Source organism: Uranotaenia lowii, chromosome 2 (assembly GCF_029784155.1).
Source record: "Uranotaenia lowii strain MFRU-FL chromosome 2, ASM2978415v1, whole genome shotgun sequence".
Lineage (NCBI taxonomy): Eukaryota > Metazoa > Arthropoda > Insecta > Diptera > Culicidae > Uranotaenia > Uranotaenia lowii.
Window position 1 is genome coordinate 100415537 of NC_073692.1, and position 16647 is coordinate 100432183.

Genomic DNA, 16647 nt, shown 5'->3' on the forward strand with positions numbered 1-16647 from the left:
TAATCTGCCACTTACGATTCAAATCCGATACATGAATATTGATTTTATCACTCAATTTTGAAAGTCTGTAACATCTGGGCACTCTCAGCAAAAATCTGGGCAAAATCTGTGTCTGACCAATATCTGGACGAAGGCTCGAAAGTCTTGGTTTTACAGACAAATCTGGGCACCTGGCAACCCAGTTCGCGGCAGCCACCTTCCAAAATCAAAACAGAACAGCTGACGAAACGAAACACTCTCTCGCAAAGGGGGGGTTTCAAGTGAGAGAACAACCATCATCACGAAGTGAGAGCGAGCCCCATCATCATCATCGGCGGGCGAGCGCCAGGCCGTTTTCTTTTATTTTGACGTTTCTCGCTTGGCCGTTGTGCAAAATTCAACCGCACATCTCAGTTTGAATTTTACAAAATGGTGTAATCGATATTGTGTGGATGTACGTTTTAAATCATTTGAATGTTTTAATATTGAGATTTTGTGTATGCTTTCAAAAAACTTTCAAATAATTTATTTAAAAACAAATTTGAACGGACATTTCCTTATGTTGTGAGGTAAAGAAACGAAAAATTATTTTTCTCTCATAAGACTTTTCAGAAAATCCGTCGTGTTTACGTCGCCGTTGATTGAAATCGCCCCAATCATCAGCCAGCGTTAACAGTTAGTGGTCAATCGGTCGGAAGTTTCTCGCGTTTCAGTGTTTTGTCTGATAAAATTGTCGTCGTCGTCGCGGTCCAAATCCGTATCGAGTACCGTCGTTTTTCCCCGGTGGAAATTCTGTGTCCTTTGCGGTAGGAAACATTCGGGGAACGTTGGCCCCAGGCCTCCGTTTTAAATCGGTCGCTTCCGGTTACGCGGAGAAAATCAGTGCTTTTTGTTTACGTTTTATTCCGTGCGCGAGTTGGGGTGAAAAGAGAAATTCGGTGGTTTTATGTGATGGAATTTTGAACATTTTGTGTTCGAATTGTGCAGTGTTTGGTGGGTAAATTTTATGGTTTTGGTAAGCCACTGGGTTGGGCGGGTCATTACGCAATACGAGATCCAGTCAACTACTACAAATTGATCAATTTAACCTAGAAAACTAGCTGAGCAAAAAGATTTTTCTGCGATATCGATATCGAATCGAGAGATGTGAGCCGTCTGGCTGCAGCCTCTCGCTTCATTTGGAAAAGTGGGTGTGTGGGGGGAGCTGACCGTTACCTTTTTGAATTGGCTTCAGATGATCACACAGAACCACGGTGACCTTTTCAAGGAACTTGGTTCGAAAACAAGACGCCCAGTCGGTGCCGAAAATAGGTTTCTGTTTGTAAATACTCTAGCGAAGAAAGTAGTTCAAGGGCGCTCGGAATTGTATCATTTGGGCGCCGGTTTTATTTTTATACTTTTTGAACCTACATATTCCCTTTCATTTGGTCGTGGTTTTTATTTTTTATTTTTTCTCAACTCACGTTGTTAACACCGGTCTCTCGTTTGGTCGTTGTCATGATCCAAAAATAGTCCTCTTACGGATATTGGAAAGCCGGGCTCATAAAAATGTCAATCGCTGTTTGCCCGATCTACTCGAGAATGTGATGCAAACATTCCTGTCTACGCATCGTTAAAATAATAATCAGAAAGGTTTACTAACTCATCAAAAAGGCGAAACATTCCACTTTTTTATACATCTATGGAAATTTTAATTATTTTCTGTCTTTTAAAATAAAAAAAAATTAAAAAAATAAAATTTTATCAAAACATTCATCTAACTAAACAGACCATCACATGATATAATTAACGATCCATAGCCACGCAATCTTGAGACAATTTTTCTCAATCAAAGGGATAGAACCCGCTCAACCAAGACATCTTGGTTGGGAGTTGAATCTCGGTATCAAGTGGATTTAAACCTGTCGTTTGTAGAAGCTTATGATTCTTGAAATGTATACCTATACCTATAGCAACTCTTCATTGATATTCATCATCGTAAAACACGTATGAGATCGTCGTTTCGTTACGGTTCTGCACACCCAGCTCAGCTGTGGGTTATCTACCCGGCAATCGGTACACTGTGGGGCAGAATCTAAAGAAGGAAGGACAAAATTTCATTTTTATTAAAAATTATAATATGTACTGAAATTAATAAATTACTATTTTTAAACATTCTAAAGATTTATATCGATTATAAGATATGTTTGAAAAACATAAATTTCAGTTAAATAGAACCATGTTTGATGCCTAAGCATGAATTACTTATTTTTGAGATTTTGGGGTCCTGCATTTGAATCTTTTGTCAGATTTTGTCTACCACCTCTGATTTTGGTTTTAAGGCGTTTGAAAGTTAATTGATTCATTTTTGAGTAAAGTTAAATTTTTAATAATCTTTGATTCTATTTCTACTTATTATCTATCATTATCACGGTTTCAGATTTTGCGTAGATATTTTAGTTCCACAGATACAATGCTTTAAGAAAATTAATTCCACAATGTTTTGAATTTTTTTTTTATTTACAGCATATGTAGTTTTTATACCTTCTACATCTAACTTTCATAATTCTTTTTTTAACACTCTTTTTTTTGTTCTTCGCTAGGAGTATTTACAAAAGGTTTAAAAATTTTGATAGTTTCTTTTCTTTTTTACCAAAATAACAAAACCCATAGTTGCTTTAAGTTTTTTCACATTTAATAAATGATAACTTCAGGCACCCGTCTGATTTTTTACCACTTTTTTCTCCGAAACGGTTCAGCTCCATTGATTTCACCGGCTCCCATCTTTTTTTTGTGTTGGGAGGGTGAACAATTTCTTCGCTCAGCCAGGGAATCGAAACAAATAGCATCAATCATTGTAGTAGCTCTCCAATTTACGTTACAGTTTGCCCAGAGTGGTTACACAGCTGATTGAATTACATTTACACATGGTGTAAGATTACTACTGCCGGGCAAGTATAGAGTGCATATATGCGTTGAAAAGGGTGTGTGAAGTCCGATCAGGTAAGTACACCTAGTCTTAGGATATCAGACAACGTCTCAAACAATTTACATTTGGTCAGACGAATTGTGGTTTTTCTATGTTATTGGTTTTAAATTTTCAAGTTGTACATTTACATTACCTTTTAAGAAAACATTTAAATTTAAATTCAGATAAGTCACAACTCGAGAGAAAATAACGAAAATTATCCGACGACATTATCTCGGACGTAAGCCACACATTTCAGAGTCAGCATAATCACGTGGCGATAATCCTTGCCCGAGGTACAAAAACGGGGGTTTTCGCATATTTTTCTTAGAATACATTAACGCGAAAAAGAACGAGTGGGAAAAACATAGAATAACAAATGCCACAATTCAGTCCCGGCTGCCGGGGAAAAATAATGGCCGGTAGATTGAGACGAGAGCACGGAAAAAGAGCCATTTCGTCGTTGGTCACCGAAAGAAAAATTACGTTTTTCACTTGTTTTGAGAGTGTCATTGCGGATTTCGCTTCAACTTGTACGGTTTTTTTTTTTTTTGTGGGGAGGTTTCTATCTATAAATTAAACCACGTTTAAAGGTGCGCGTGAAGGGGTTGCTTTTGATCAAATCGTTTTTGTGGAAAAAGTGATAAATCTAAAATCTTAATCCTTATCCAGAAGAAGAAAATCAACCGTGTGAAGTCGTTAAAATCGCTGTATATCAAAAAGTGTTTTATGAGCGCTCAATTTTAATGTGTCAATGTGAGAAAGTCATTCAGAGCCGTTCTTAAGTTTGTGTGTTCCCGAAGAAGAAAATAAGAAAAAAATGAGTGAATCAAATGGTGCAAATGGTGGGGAAAATGGAGCATCGGGAGGAGGTGGGCCTCCCGCTGCCGATCAACCTCCCGTCAAACCGTCCGGAATTCAGCCGCCCAAAGTGCGGTCAATTCCGAAACCTTCCGGTATTAAACCGCCGACAATGTCGCACAGTTCATCGAATGCGTCCCTGGCGAGTACCAGTTCTCTGACGCAACCGGCAAATGCGGCAGCTTCTGCTACAACAGCTACTATGCCGGCGCCCCCGGTTGCCGCGTCCAGTCGGATAGGGCGGCCCTGTATGGGTCATCATGCCCCCAAAGCGGGACCCCCGCCACCGGAATCGAAAAGTGAGTAATTATCCTTTTATCATACTTGACTGTAATTCCTTATTCAACATGTTTAAACTTAACTGCAAAAATGTAATTCGATGGTTAGCTTTGTGGAATTTTAAAAATTATTTAAGAAAACCTTTGAAAAAAGTTTATATATCAAGAAAGAGTTTCTTTTTCAAACACAGGGGATTTTAAACTGTTGAAAATTTATCATGTTGTTCACCGAAAAGAACACTAAAATAGAGGGCGGAGCTGGAGCGAGGACCCTTGAGTGTTTTATCCAGAGAAATTTTCACAAAACACTTTTGGGTAGGCACTTCTTACAGGATCCATACTCTACTATACATTTTTATAAATAAATAGGAACGTAATTCTCAAATTACGATGTAACTTAATTTTTTTGAAAAAATGATAGAAAAATTGAAGCCGTGTGACAGTTTTTCGTAGAACTAGCATCGGTATGCGTTCTAATTCTACGCAAAAAGTGTCACACGGAGCATTTGGCTCTTATTTGTAGAAAATGCACTTTTTTGTTGGCAGAAAACATTGTAAAATGATTAACTTGAACTGTTCACTACGAAAAATCTGTCGGTGAGTTTTTAGTTTGAGAAAAAAATTGGAAATATAGCTGAAATTTAAATCGCGTTTTTCTCGTTGGCACATTTTTTCACATGGGACAATCTTGCTTGGAACGGCAGTGTACAACATTAAAATAATCAATTTGGCAGGTATCATATTGATCCATTTTTTTTATTAAGGACTTTCATGCTTCACTGATAAATCATTTCATAATTTAATGTGTTAAATTTCAAACATTTTCGAAATAAGTAGAACAACACATTGAATGTCTGAAGGTGCTGCTGCGCATAAATGGGGAATACCGTTTAAAGAAACGAAATGGGTGCGTTTCACACATTATGCAAAAGAGTTTAAAACGAGAAATGTGTGAAAATAACACTTTGTTTCAATTCAGGCCAGCGGGAAATGATAGTTTCATTTATTTGGAAATAAAAACATCAAGATTCGCAACTTTTATGGTTTTTTATGGATGCAAATAAGATATGTGCTTCAAAATGGAAATTGTTTCGTACCGTTTTGGGGGCGAGCAATGCCTAGAGTTATCTTTCCTAGCAAAAACAGGCAGGCGATACCAGGCAGGTGAAACAAGTTGAGCACCACTGAGTTTCAGTGTGTGCTACACGACTAATTCTTACCACAACACGAATACGCAAAACCCAAATCTTGTAGCAATTACTAAATCATTATAACACAACATTTTAAAAACTTAAGCTAGTTACATAATAACTACTTACGGATCCGTTTCCTACCATAGTTCACAAACTTTACATCCCAAACGCACCACAGTCATATGTCATATCACAGCTATCGGACGACACAGGTTTATCACAGCTGAATATTACGGGAATATCTGGCAACACTGTCTGGTTGTTCTGCTCCACGGGCACGCACCACTGCCTGGAGCTTAGAGCGTAGACTGCTTCCGGCTGGATCCAAATCATTAGAATCTCACGGCGTCGGGATTTCCGTTCTCAAAAACGAGACTCTAAAAAGCCCGAAGTGGCACAAAAACGAGTCCCGAAAAAAGAGAATTTATTTCTCCAAAAACGACCCGATTGGGGTTTTTTTTTTTTTTTTTAATATGTCTTTATTAGTCTTTTAATCATTACATTTAAGTTACATTATTAAAGTTAAATTAAAGTGTTCAGATCAATTATGAACTGTTCAACTCTTTGATACAGTTAATTTTAAACATTGTTTATTTGATTTAAATTTGCTTTAGCAATAAATAATTTGATTTAAAGGAGAATATCCTGTTAAGCAAAAAAGAAAAGATGTATAAACTTAATCCTAAATCCTAAAAACTAACTTAATTGTAAAGAGAACGAATCTCTGCTATGGAAGACTGCATCGATTTGCCTCTGAAGTTGGAGATGATTTTGTTGGCCATCTCTTCGATCTATTCTATGCCTGCAATCCGATGAAGATCTTCGGTGCTGTGCCAAGGTGGAAGCCGCAAAATCATTTTCAGAACCTTGTTCTGAATCCTCTGGATGGCTTTTTTCCTCGTCGCGCAGCAGCTAGACCAAATCGGAACTGCATACATTATCGCTGGTCGAAAGACCTGTTTGTAGATTAACATCTTGTTTCGCAGACACAACCTGGATTTCCTGTTGATGAGAGAATAAAGAGATTTAGTGTATTTATTACATTTAGATTGAATATCTTCAATGTGATTTTTAAAAGTAAGATTCCGATCAATTGTGAGTCCCAAGTACTTCACGTGATCAGACCATTCTAAAGAAACCCCATTAAAAGTTATGGAATGATTTTCATTAGGTTTCTCTAATGGGTATCCTTTCAGAGCATGAATTTTGATAGCTTACTTGCAGAGTTCGGCTAGTCAAATAATTTTGAATAATTTTGGTGAGATATACAGGAAAATCAAATCGAGCTAATTTAGCTACTAAACCTTTGTGCCAAACACTGTCAAAAGCTTTTTCAATATCAAGAAGAGCAACACCAGTTGAATAACCTTCAGATTTGCTAGCGTTAATCATATTAGTTACACTCAAAAGTTGATGTGTAGTAGAGTGTCCATGACGAAAACCAAATTGTTCATCAGGGAAAATAGAATTCTGATTAATGTGAATCATCATTCTATTCAAAATAACTCTCTCAAATAATTTACTTAAAGAAGGAAGCAAACTAATTGGTCGATAACTTGATGGCTCTGAAGCACTTTTTCCAGGTTTCAAAATTGGAGTTACTTTGGCATTTTTCCATTTATTGGGAAAATAAGCCAAGTGAAAACATTTGTTGAAGATTTTAACTAAAAAATTTAAAGTGCTTTCAGGCAACTTTTTAATAAGAATATAGAAAATCCCACCTTCCCCCGGAGCTTTCATATTTTTAAATTTTTTGAAAATCAATTTAAGTTCATCAATATTTGTCTCACAAGAACTTTCAAATACATTTTGTTTAGAAAGAATTTCATCAAATTCAAGGGAAATTTGAGCATCAATTGGACTTACAACGTTTAAATTAAAATCATGAGCAGACTCAAATTGTTGGGCTAATTTTTGAGCTTTTTCTGAATTAGTTAAAAGAAGTTTATCCCCATCTTTCAAAGTAGGAATTGGCTTCTGGGGCTTTTTCAGAATTTTAGTTAATTTCCAAAAAGGCTTTGAGTAGGGTTTTATGTCCTCTACTGCTTTAGCAAAATTTTCATTACGAATGAAATTTAAACGACGGCTTTGAGTAGGGTTTTATGTCCTCTACTGCTTTAGCAAAATTTTCATTACGAATGAAATTTAAACGACGTTTGATCTCTTTTTGAAGGTCGCAATAAATAAATTTCAAATAAGGATCCCTAGTACGTTGATATTGGCGTCGACGAATGTTTTTCAGTCGTATCAAAAACTGAAGATCATCATCAATTAAAGGTTGATTAAACTTATGTTTAACTTTAGGTATTGAAGCGGCTTTAGCATTGACTATTGAAGTTGTCAAATTTTCTATAGCCAAATCAATATCTTCTATTGAATTCAGTGGAACGTTTACATCTAAATTACGTTCAATAAAATTCATATATCGCTCCCAGTTAGCCTTTTGAAAATTAAAAGTTGATTTTAAAGGGTTTTCAATGGGACTTTGGGATAAAGAGAAAGTTATTGGAAGGTGGTCTGAATCGAGGTCCGCATGAGTAACTAATTGACTACAATGCTCGCCTAAATCCGTTAGAACCAAATCAATTGTGGAAGGATTTCTAATCGAAGAAAAACAAGTATGCCCATAAGGATATTCAACAGTATAATAACCTGCAGAGCAATCATTAAACAAAATATTCCCATTAGAATTTGATGAAATATTATTCCAAGATCGGTGTTTTGCATTAAAGTCACCAATAATAAAAAATTTAGATTTATTCCTGGTGAGTTTTTGTAAATCTCCCTTCAAAAAATTTTTCTGTTCACCGCTGCATTGAAAAGGCAAGTATGCGGCAACAATTATAATTTTCCCCATAGAAGTTTCTAATTCAATTCCAATTGTTTCTAAGACTTTTGTATTGAAAGAAGGAAGAAGTCTAAATTTGAGACGGCTATTGATGACAATAGCTACACCCCCACCTTGTCGATCAAGTCGATCATTTCGTAAAATTTCAAAGAAAGCATTGCTTTTCAAGTTATTGTCCGGCTTTAAAAAAGTTTCAGTGATGGCAGCAATATGTATGTTTTGAGTTTTCAAAAATAAAAAGAATTCATCTTGGTTAGCCAGCAGAGATCTAGCGTTCCAATTCATAATATTTAAACATCTATTTGGATCCATGAGGGAATCGTAAAGTCATAATAATTTTGTTAGCATAATTAAAAGAAGTTTGGAAAGCTTCAAACATTGAATTTGCTTTCAACATAAGTTGCATCATTTCCATTAAATTTTGATGCAAAAATTTTAATTTTTCCTCAGTAATCTCACCCAAATCAACAAAATTGTTAGGATCAGAAAATGAAGGAGAAGAACAAGTATTTGAATTTCGGGGATTTTCCCAAGCCTTCGCATGAACGTTGAGACTTGGTTTTTTCCCATTTTTATTAGTTAAACCTGAAGAGGGAAACCCATTTTCAACCACCTCTGAGAACGATAAACAACGAGTCTGGGGCGCAGATTCAGCACAGGTAACATTAAAATCACTTCGGGTATTACCCAGCCGTGATTCCAATGCAGACCGAGGCTGACCGCGAACAGGCAGGTTGTTTGCCGGCCCGACGTGTGAAGACGAAAAAGAGGAAGAAGGAGAAGAAACTTTTCTGGAAACTTTGGGATTTTTCCTAGAAGCAATAATTTTTGCCCTGATGGGACAGTCTAGAGAATTCGAGGAATGATTACCTGCGCAATTCGCACACTTAAAAAATTCTGTTTTTGGCTTATCACCACCAAAAAGGCATTTAGATTTTTCATGATCGAATGAGCCGCAAAACATGCATCTGGCATTCATTCTACAATTTTTAGTGCCGTGACAAAAAGCTTGACAACGACGACATTGCGTAATATTTTGTAAAAAATTGGTAGTAGATTTACGAAAAGGTTCAAATTTTACTCGACAATGAAACATAAGACGAGCCTTTTCCAGAATTTTTAAATTATTGACCTGATCCTTTTTAAAATGGATCAAATAAAGTTCAGGAGCAAAACCAACACTACTGGTATTATTCGTGTTGGTTCTTTTCCTCATTTGAATTACTTGAATTGGAGAAAAACCTAACAAAGAATTTAATTCAGCTGTGATCTCATCCGGTGTCTGATCGCCAGTGAGACCACGAAGTACAACTTTAAATGGACGATCACTTCTAGTGTCGTACGTAAAAAATTGGTGTTTTTTATTATTCAAATAATTTAAAACCTTTTGAAAATCATTAAAAGATTCCGCCAATATACGAGCAGTTCCCCTACGACCGATCTGAAAAGAAATCTTCACATCCTTGACGGAAGTGACGATTTCTTTTCGAAAGGCATTGAAGTCAAGAATCGGGACCGTTATTGGTGGAATCTTTTCGTTTTTAAGAGTATAAGAAGAAGAAGGTTTCTTAGTACTCTTATCAGAATTAAATATGAATATTTCCTCATCACCGATGTTATGAAGGACATCGAATGAATTGGAAGTTTCAACTTTTTTGGGCGATGGACCTGAATTAGGTTCGGCAATCCGTTTTCTTCCGGCCCTTGACCCGGCCGATGACTTCCCCATGCTGGAAAGAAAAGAGAAAATATGAATAAAAGAAAATGAAAATAATTTAGCACTGAAAAGTGCTGATTGAAATACAGGTAAGGAAAAAATAAATAATGTAAAATGTTCCTGCAGGTACACAGCAACGATACGATGCTCCGGCGTACGTGTTGACGGCTCAACGGTACAGATGGAAGTGACCCGATTGGGGTCGTTTCTTTTTCTCCGTTACAAGTTTCACCGTCTGTTGGCTCAGCGTGGAACAGTTTTAAACACCTACAAATCTGTCTGCAACGTTCGCGCTCTTTTTTTTCGTCTTCTGCGAATAGACGCGTTCTCTAACCTTTGTTTCCTTTCAGTCTGGCTATTATTACTGCTGCGGTGGAATTGTGCCGTTCGCAATCTTCCGTTGCCTTTCATCAAATCAGCACTGAATTTTCTCCTAATTTGCTTTCTTTGGCTCTGTGATGTCTGCGAATAACGATTACTTCACAACGTTCACAATTTTACCAATGCAATGGTGAATCTTGGCGCTTAAATTGTTTCCCCCGTTGATGTTTCTTTTCGATTGTTGATTGTGTGATTTCACCATGTGTGCGTTTGACGTACACACTCTAAACTCTAAACAGTCATTCTTTGGTTTACTGTTAACTCTAATGGTAGGACACATTCAGAACTAAATAGCCATAAAAACTCAATTAAATATAATGCTACACTGGATCTAAAATATGAAATTAAGTGTTAGATGATATGCTTTTTAAATTAAAATTCTGGGGATTACTTACCATATTTTTGTCATATGACTTGAGACGCCGATTTAGCCGCTGAACTTGCACGATGGGGTTGTTCCTACTTTGGCTTGTACAAAACTGATGAAGACAAAACAAACCGAACGATTGTGATTTCACACACTTTTGACGTAGAATTACGTCTTACGGGAACATTATAGGGGTACAAATTGAAATTCGCGAACGAATCTTGCGTCACGAAAACGTTCCAATTAAAGGACATCTTTTCCGAAGAATAATTCGAATCGGTTGTGTGTTGGTACACCAATACTAATAAAGCGCAAATACAAATTGGTGCGCAAAACACCCGAGCGAAAAAACCTCTATCGTCGACCCAAACTGCACTAGATCCGAAGTTATAAAAGGGCAAAGATGTGCCGCCACGGTTCCATTTGGTTTTTGGGCATTCTCCCGAGTGGTCGGAGAGGCATTCTTTCCTAGAGTAGTTGATGTACCTACACTGCCGGCCAAAAGTTTGGAAACAATTTTTGGATGCCATATCTCAGCAAATTTATGGCACATTGCATATCTTTTCTTTGTATGTATTTGGCAATAATTTTATACTAAGCCTAATATCGCATAAACTCGTAAGATGACAGAGCTTTAGGTGATAAAAACTCCAGGCTTTTTTAGAGTTGGTAAAAATTATCGAGAATTAATCAATCTTTACTTGAAGTTTTCATGAAGCACAAATTTATTTTAACAAATTTCCAACAAGTAAGCTTAACAGATTAGCGATACGTTGTATGATATCAGGGATAAAGATGATATAAAGTTGCATATTTTTGAAGACCGATAACAAACTTTTGATCGATTCACCATACTTCGGGGTGATTCCAAACTTTTGATCGATAACTTACACTGATGGACAAAAGTTTTCGACACATGCTAACTCATCGCATCTTACGGCATTAATTCAGAAAAGTTGGTGATGTGAATAGATTCTGGGAAATGTTCTCTATATAAGGGCAAAAATTTCCTATACTCAACTTTTCTTCCATAAGAAGGATAGACTATGCTAAAAGGACAAACATTTCAACAAAACACTAAAAGTGTCGAATGTTTATGTGCATCAGTCTAAGTAGCTATTTTGATAATTGAAGTACAAGGCTATCTATTGCTCAAAGTTTAACGATGTGCTTTGATAAGTATGTTTTCATGGTTTTTGGCCGGCAGTGTACTTTAAATTGATCCGGAAGAAAACCCAATGGATCGAAGCAAGCTTTTGTGCGTCGATACTCGCATGTGTTTTCAACCCTTTTTCGTTATTATGCTTTGAACTTTATCTTCATTTTGCGTGCGCTAAGATATTTTCGGAATATAAAATAAAAATTTGAGCGAATTCGATTAGTTGCTCGGCAACTTTTGAACTAAACACTTGCAAGTTCAACAAGGGCTTGGCTCTATCGCTTTTGCGATAGTGTTGCAATGCTTAGGAAGTCGGCGGTGGAGTTGGTGCTTATTTGGTTTACATGTTGCTGTGTAAAGGGGTGAGGGCTGACTTGAAACGGCACTATTGATAACAAGAAAAAATATAAAAGTCAAAATATATCGAATGCTACATATTTGTTATAAATAATTAAATAAATTTTTGTGAAATGGAAAAAAATATGTCGTAATTCTACGCAAACTTTGTGGTTGTGTCTGATATACAACCTCTTAAACTTTTTTTTTCCTTGATCCGATAATTCGGACTATGTGTAAATTTCGAACTTGCATGGTGTGTAAAAATCACACTCCTGTTTGACAGTTCCATATATTTGCTGATAATGCTGATTTGTAAAATGTGTGAAATGATTTATCAGCGTTCCTTGCTATATTTTACCACAGAGAACAGACGTACACACTAGCCCACGAAACTTGTGTAAAATTTCCAACGATCGTTTTGAACCAATTTTTGTTTTTTGGCTGGGCCACCAGATGTCTCCAAACACACCAAAGAGAACTGTCAAAACCAAACTGAGAAAAAAAAACTAAATTTTCATCAATTTTGGACAGGTCGTATGGACATGCAAAAGTGACCGATTCGTTCTCTGACGATAACCGTTTAAGAAGTGCAAATACTTATTGTAAAACCACTGATCACTTTCACATGACGCTTAGAACAAAAATCCGCTCATTTTCTGTCTAAATTTGCCACCTATCGTCAGTATTGCGAACCTTACAAAATTTGACAAAAAATTCCCTGTAGGAAAAAATTACCTGTTTAGCCCGATTGAATCGTCCAAATTGTCCAAATTTTTTTTTTGAAAGTTGGATGCACTTTCCAACTGGGATAGCATTTTATCAAAAGCGATCGATGCACACTCTGGAATCCATATTGCGTACTGCTGGAAAATTATCCAACAAAAGAAATCGATTGTTCAGTCAGTATGGTCAGTGGTAATACTGTTAGTTATTTCAGTAGTGCACAAGGATTGAAAAACTCATTCAAACGAGCGACGGAGCCTGCATCGCTCCGATTTTTGCTCATAAAAATGCCCTGGAACGCGAATGAGGTGTGAGCGAGAATCTCCTGTTCTCACGAATCAAGCCCGACCAAAACGAAAACACGACCAAGGCTCCTGATTCCTTTTTGCCTTGCTTCCTTCTCCGCACACAAAATCTAGCATCAACCCGACGATTGCGTAGCAGCGAGCCGATTCATGAAACTTATTACCAACCCGCTCATGAACCGTGTTAGTAATGGTATTATTCTTTCCCGTGGAAAAATGTTCGTCCCTTTGCAAAGCTTGAGCTTGAACAAACACTAACAGCAACAAAGATGACGCCAAGCCGTGTTGGCCAAAAGGAATCGAAAATAAGAAGAACAGTGTGCATACGGCCGGCACATCCAATCCATTTTGGTGATGTTATCATTCTTTTTAGGCAAATATGCCAAGCCAAAAGAATTGTTTGCTTCTTGCTAGTGCTGTTATTATTGCTTTCTACGAAAGAATGTGCGTCAATTTTTGAAGCGACGAGCTTGAAGGAACATCAAAAACATCAACAGCAACAGTGTACACTTGTGTAGGCCAAGCCAATCTTTAAACGATCGGTGCCCGGACGGAACAGACGATTTGTCTCTGGGAAGGACGAGCCGAAAGATTATTTTTTCTTTTTATTCTTCCTACTTTTTTCTTCTTTACTGGCGTGCTTCTTTCCCTAAACAGACAGCAAGCTCGGTATCAAAATTCTCATGAACCAAATTCGAGTCTCTCGTGATCCCGTTTCTCAGACTCGCTCATGAATGTTTTTTAATACGAGCAGCATAGAAACCGTCGTCGTAGAATCGTTTTTGCTGCTGTTCGTGATTGTATTGAACACAAACGAATAGCGAGCCGGCGGCGAAGCATTTTCGTGTGCGTTTCGAGGAGTGAGCGATTTTTATAGTCCTTGGTAGTGCATTTTTTTTTAAATTTATTTGATCATAAGGATTTTAACACCAGGATGTCATTCATCCCTCTTCAGTAGTGCAAAAATAAAGAATGAATTAAAGTTTATCACCGGTACTTTTTAAATGGTTTTTACTTATTGATTTTTTTCGGTGAGTGAAACGACGTGTTTTTTTTAATTTTTAAAGTTACGTAACGATGGGTGATGAAAAGTAACCTGATACGTTAGGTAAATTAAATAAAAAAGTTGTTTCACTCATCAAAAAAGTCTATAAGTAAAAACCGTATAATATAATAGAAGTGAAATTATGTCCAGTCAAAAGTAATTCTTATTACGCCTTTTTGGAAACTGGGCACTCGAAAATTTGATTTGTAACTTTTGAACGGCGCAATAGATGGCACTGGCAATTTTAAACGTATTTTTTGGGTGTCAGCATTTGAAATTTTACACACTTTTTTGAAGATTTTATGTTCGAGCTAGTACGTATGTTTTCTGTGATTAGACTTGCACAGAGAACAGACATCGGATCTCGAACCGTTAAAATTTGACCGAAAATCGCGCCACCTTCAGGATGTATGGTCAGTTAATATCGTTTTCAATGAGTAAAAAAAATTTTTTTGTTCGCTGCACGCTCCCTTTTGGTACTCAAAAATAATTTTGACCGTAGTTCAAAACATATTTAGTTCGAATCTATGAAATTAAAGTTGAGTTCCATTATTCCTCCGATGGTTCAAAACGGAGTTTTGCCGAATTGCATTTTGGGTAACTACAAATAAAGGCAAAAAAGTTCAAATTGGAGTTCGGTTGTCGAACTTAGTTTAGAGTAGGGGAGGAGCGGGCTATATGCGCCTATTAAGAAGAATACTGATTTTCTCAAATATTGCATCGAATATGTATACAAAAACTATATACACATAAGCAAGCACCTGTTTTCTATACATTGGAGTAATTTTTATGTTGAAATCTCCTTCAGTTTTTGAGAAATCGATTTTATTATAACTGTTGTTAAAATTGCCGAACCTCAAACCGTGCGGGCTAAATGCGCCTATTTATGTTTTAGGCAAAATTTCTGTTTTTTGACAACATTTCCATATAATTTCATTGGAAATGCTAGAAACTGATTACTTTCATACGACAAAGCCGAAGTTTTATAAAAATCAATTTCTTCTATTATTTTAAAGAATAAAACAGAAGTGAGGGTTGCCATATTATGGAGGCAATTCATCCATAAAAAAAAACTTTATGAAATCTGTTTTGAGATCTTCAATTCTCTCTGAAGGTGTTAATTAGAGCTTGAATTCGAAGTTTTAATGATAAAAATCATATATTTATTCTATTTAACCTGTTATTTAAGGGTAGTGGCATTTTACTAACATGATGGGGGAATACAAAAACACTCTCTTGTTCCACTTTCCAATCATTATGAAATCATCATAAAAGCTTAAATTAGTTTTTCTTCTAAGGTTCATTTGAATAAGAAAAAAAACCACCCAACTTTTTGTTTTGAGCTTCTTTACGTATAATTTTTAAAAGCCAAAATATTACATCAAAAGGTATCAAAACCTTGTATGAATTTTTAAATTTTTTGAAGTTGGTATATTCATAAAATTCTTTCTTGTCTTATGTTCAAAGCGTTTTACTCTCAAAATGCATTGATTAGATATGTTGTCTTGTCAGCCATTTCGTCAAACGGCCGTAGGGTCATTTAACCCGATAGGCCCATTTAGGAAACCCTTCCCCTATGCCTGTCAGAACTTAGTTTTGCAATTGTCCAGTCAAACTCAAATTTAAGCTCTTAAATTTCACTGTTCACAATTTGATAGCAATAGAAAGATTGCTTGTTATTCAACTACAATTGCTTTTATACATTTTTATTCAATGAAGTATGCCTAAAACACCTTTGGAGTGAGTGACTGTAATGATTTTGTTATTTTCACAGAATTTTCATTAATTTGTTCCGATAAACTTGCAGTGCTGATGGTCTAGGTACAGTAAACCTAGGTAAGGATGTCCAAACTTTATAAGACAACTGTGTTATTATCATATCTCTTGAAACCATGCAGTATCAAAAATAAATTTATCGCAATCAATCAATGAGATAATTAAAGCTAAACCAGGATTATTGTAATAATTGATGTAGTGGTAAATTACTGGCTCACGTATTGCTAACAACAAATGGTGAGCACTACATATAAAAATTTATGAAAAAAAATCTATTACCAAAAATAAAAAAATATCACTAACTGAATGAGTATTTGTCCGTCAATTGATTTAACTAAAATTTCATCAATATTAATACAGTTAAAAGTTGTAATATTTATGTTTTCGTTTTCTGTTCTGGGAAACTGTTTACTGACAATAAAAACCCAGTACGAAAATCATCTTAACTTATTTGCACGGATAATTACGACTGCAAAGCTCGAAATTCAACTTCGAATTCATCCACAAAATCGATTGAAAAATATGGGGCTAATTCTGACAGATAGTAATAACTTGAGAATTAAATACGATACGTATTATTTGAAATCATGATGTAATTCGAAAAAGAAATCAGAAATTTCTACTGACGAAAAATGTCTTATTGTGTCATATATAATAATGGCCATCTTTGATATGAGCTATTAGTATTAATTTCTGAGCGTGTCTAAAAAATGAAAAAAAAATATGTGT

At 36.0% G+C, this 16647-nt stretch overlaps 1 protein-coding gene across 2 annotated transcripts in view; it reads left to right on the top strand.

The window, feature by feature from the left end:
• Positions 1–632: 632 nt before the first annotated feature.
• The window catches only part of LOC129743800 (restin homolog), a 251176-nt gene continuing 235161 nt past the window's right edge, over positions 633–16647 (top strand). Inside the window, exons 1-3 of one of the 2 annotated variants that reach the window (XM_055735996.1) lie at positions 633–994; positions 2843–2961; positions 3599–4086. In XM_055735996.1, the coding sequence (XP_055591971.1) occupies positions 3747–4086 (340 nt within the window). In that variant the 5' untranslated portion in view covers positions 633–994; positions 2843–2961; positions 3599–3746. The remainder of the gene's footprint in view (positions 995–2842; positions 2962–3598; positions 4087–16647) is intronic. The other variant, XM_055735994.1, reaches the window with a different exon arrangement.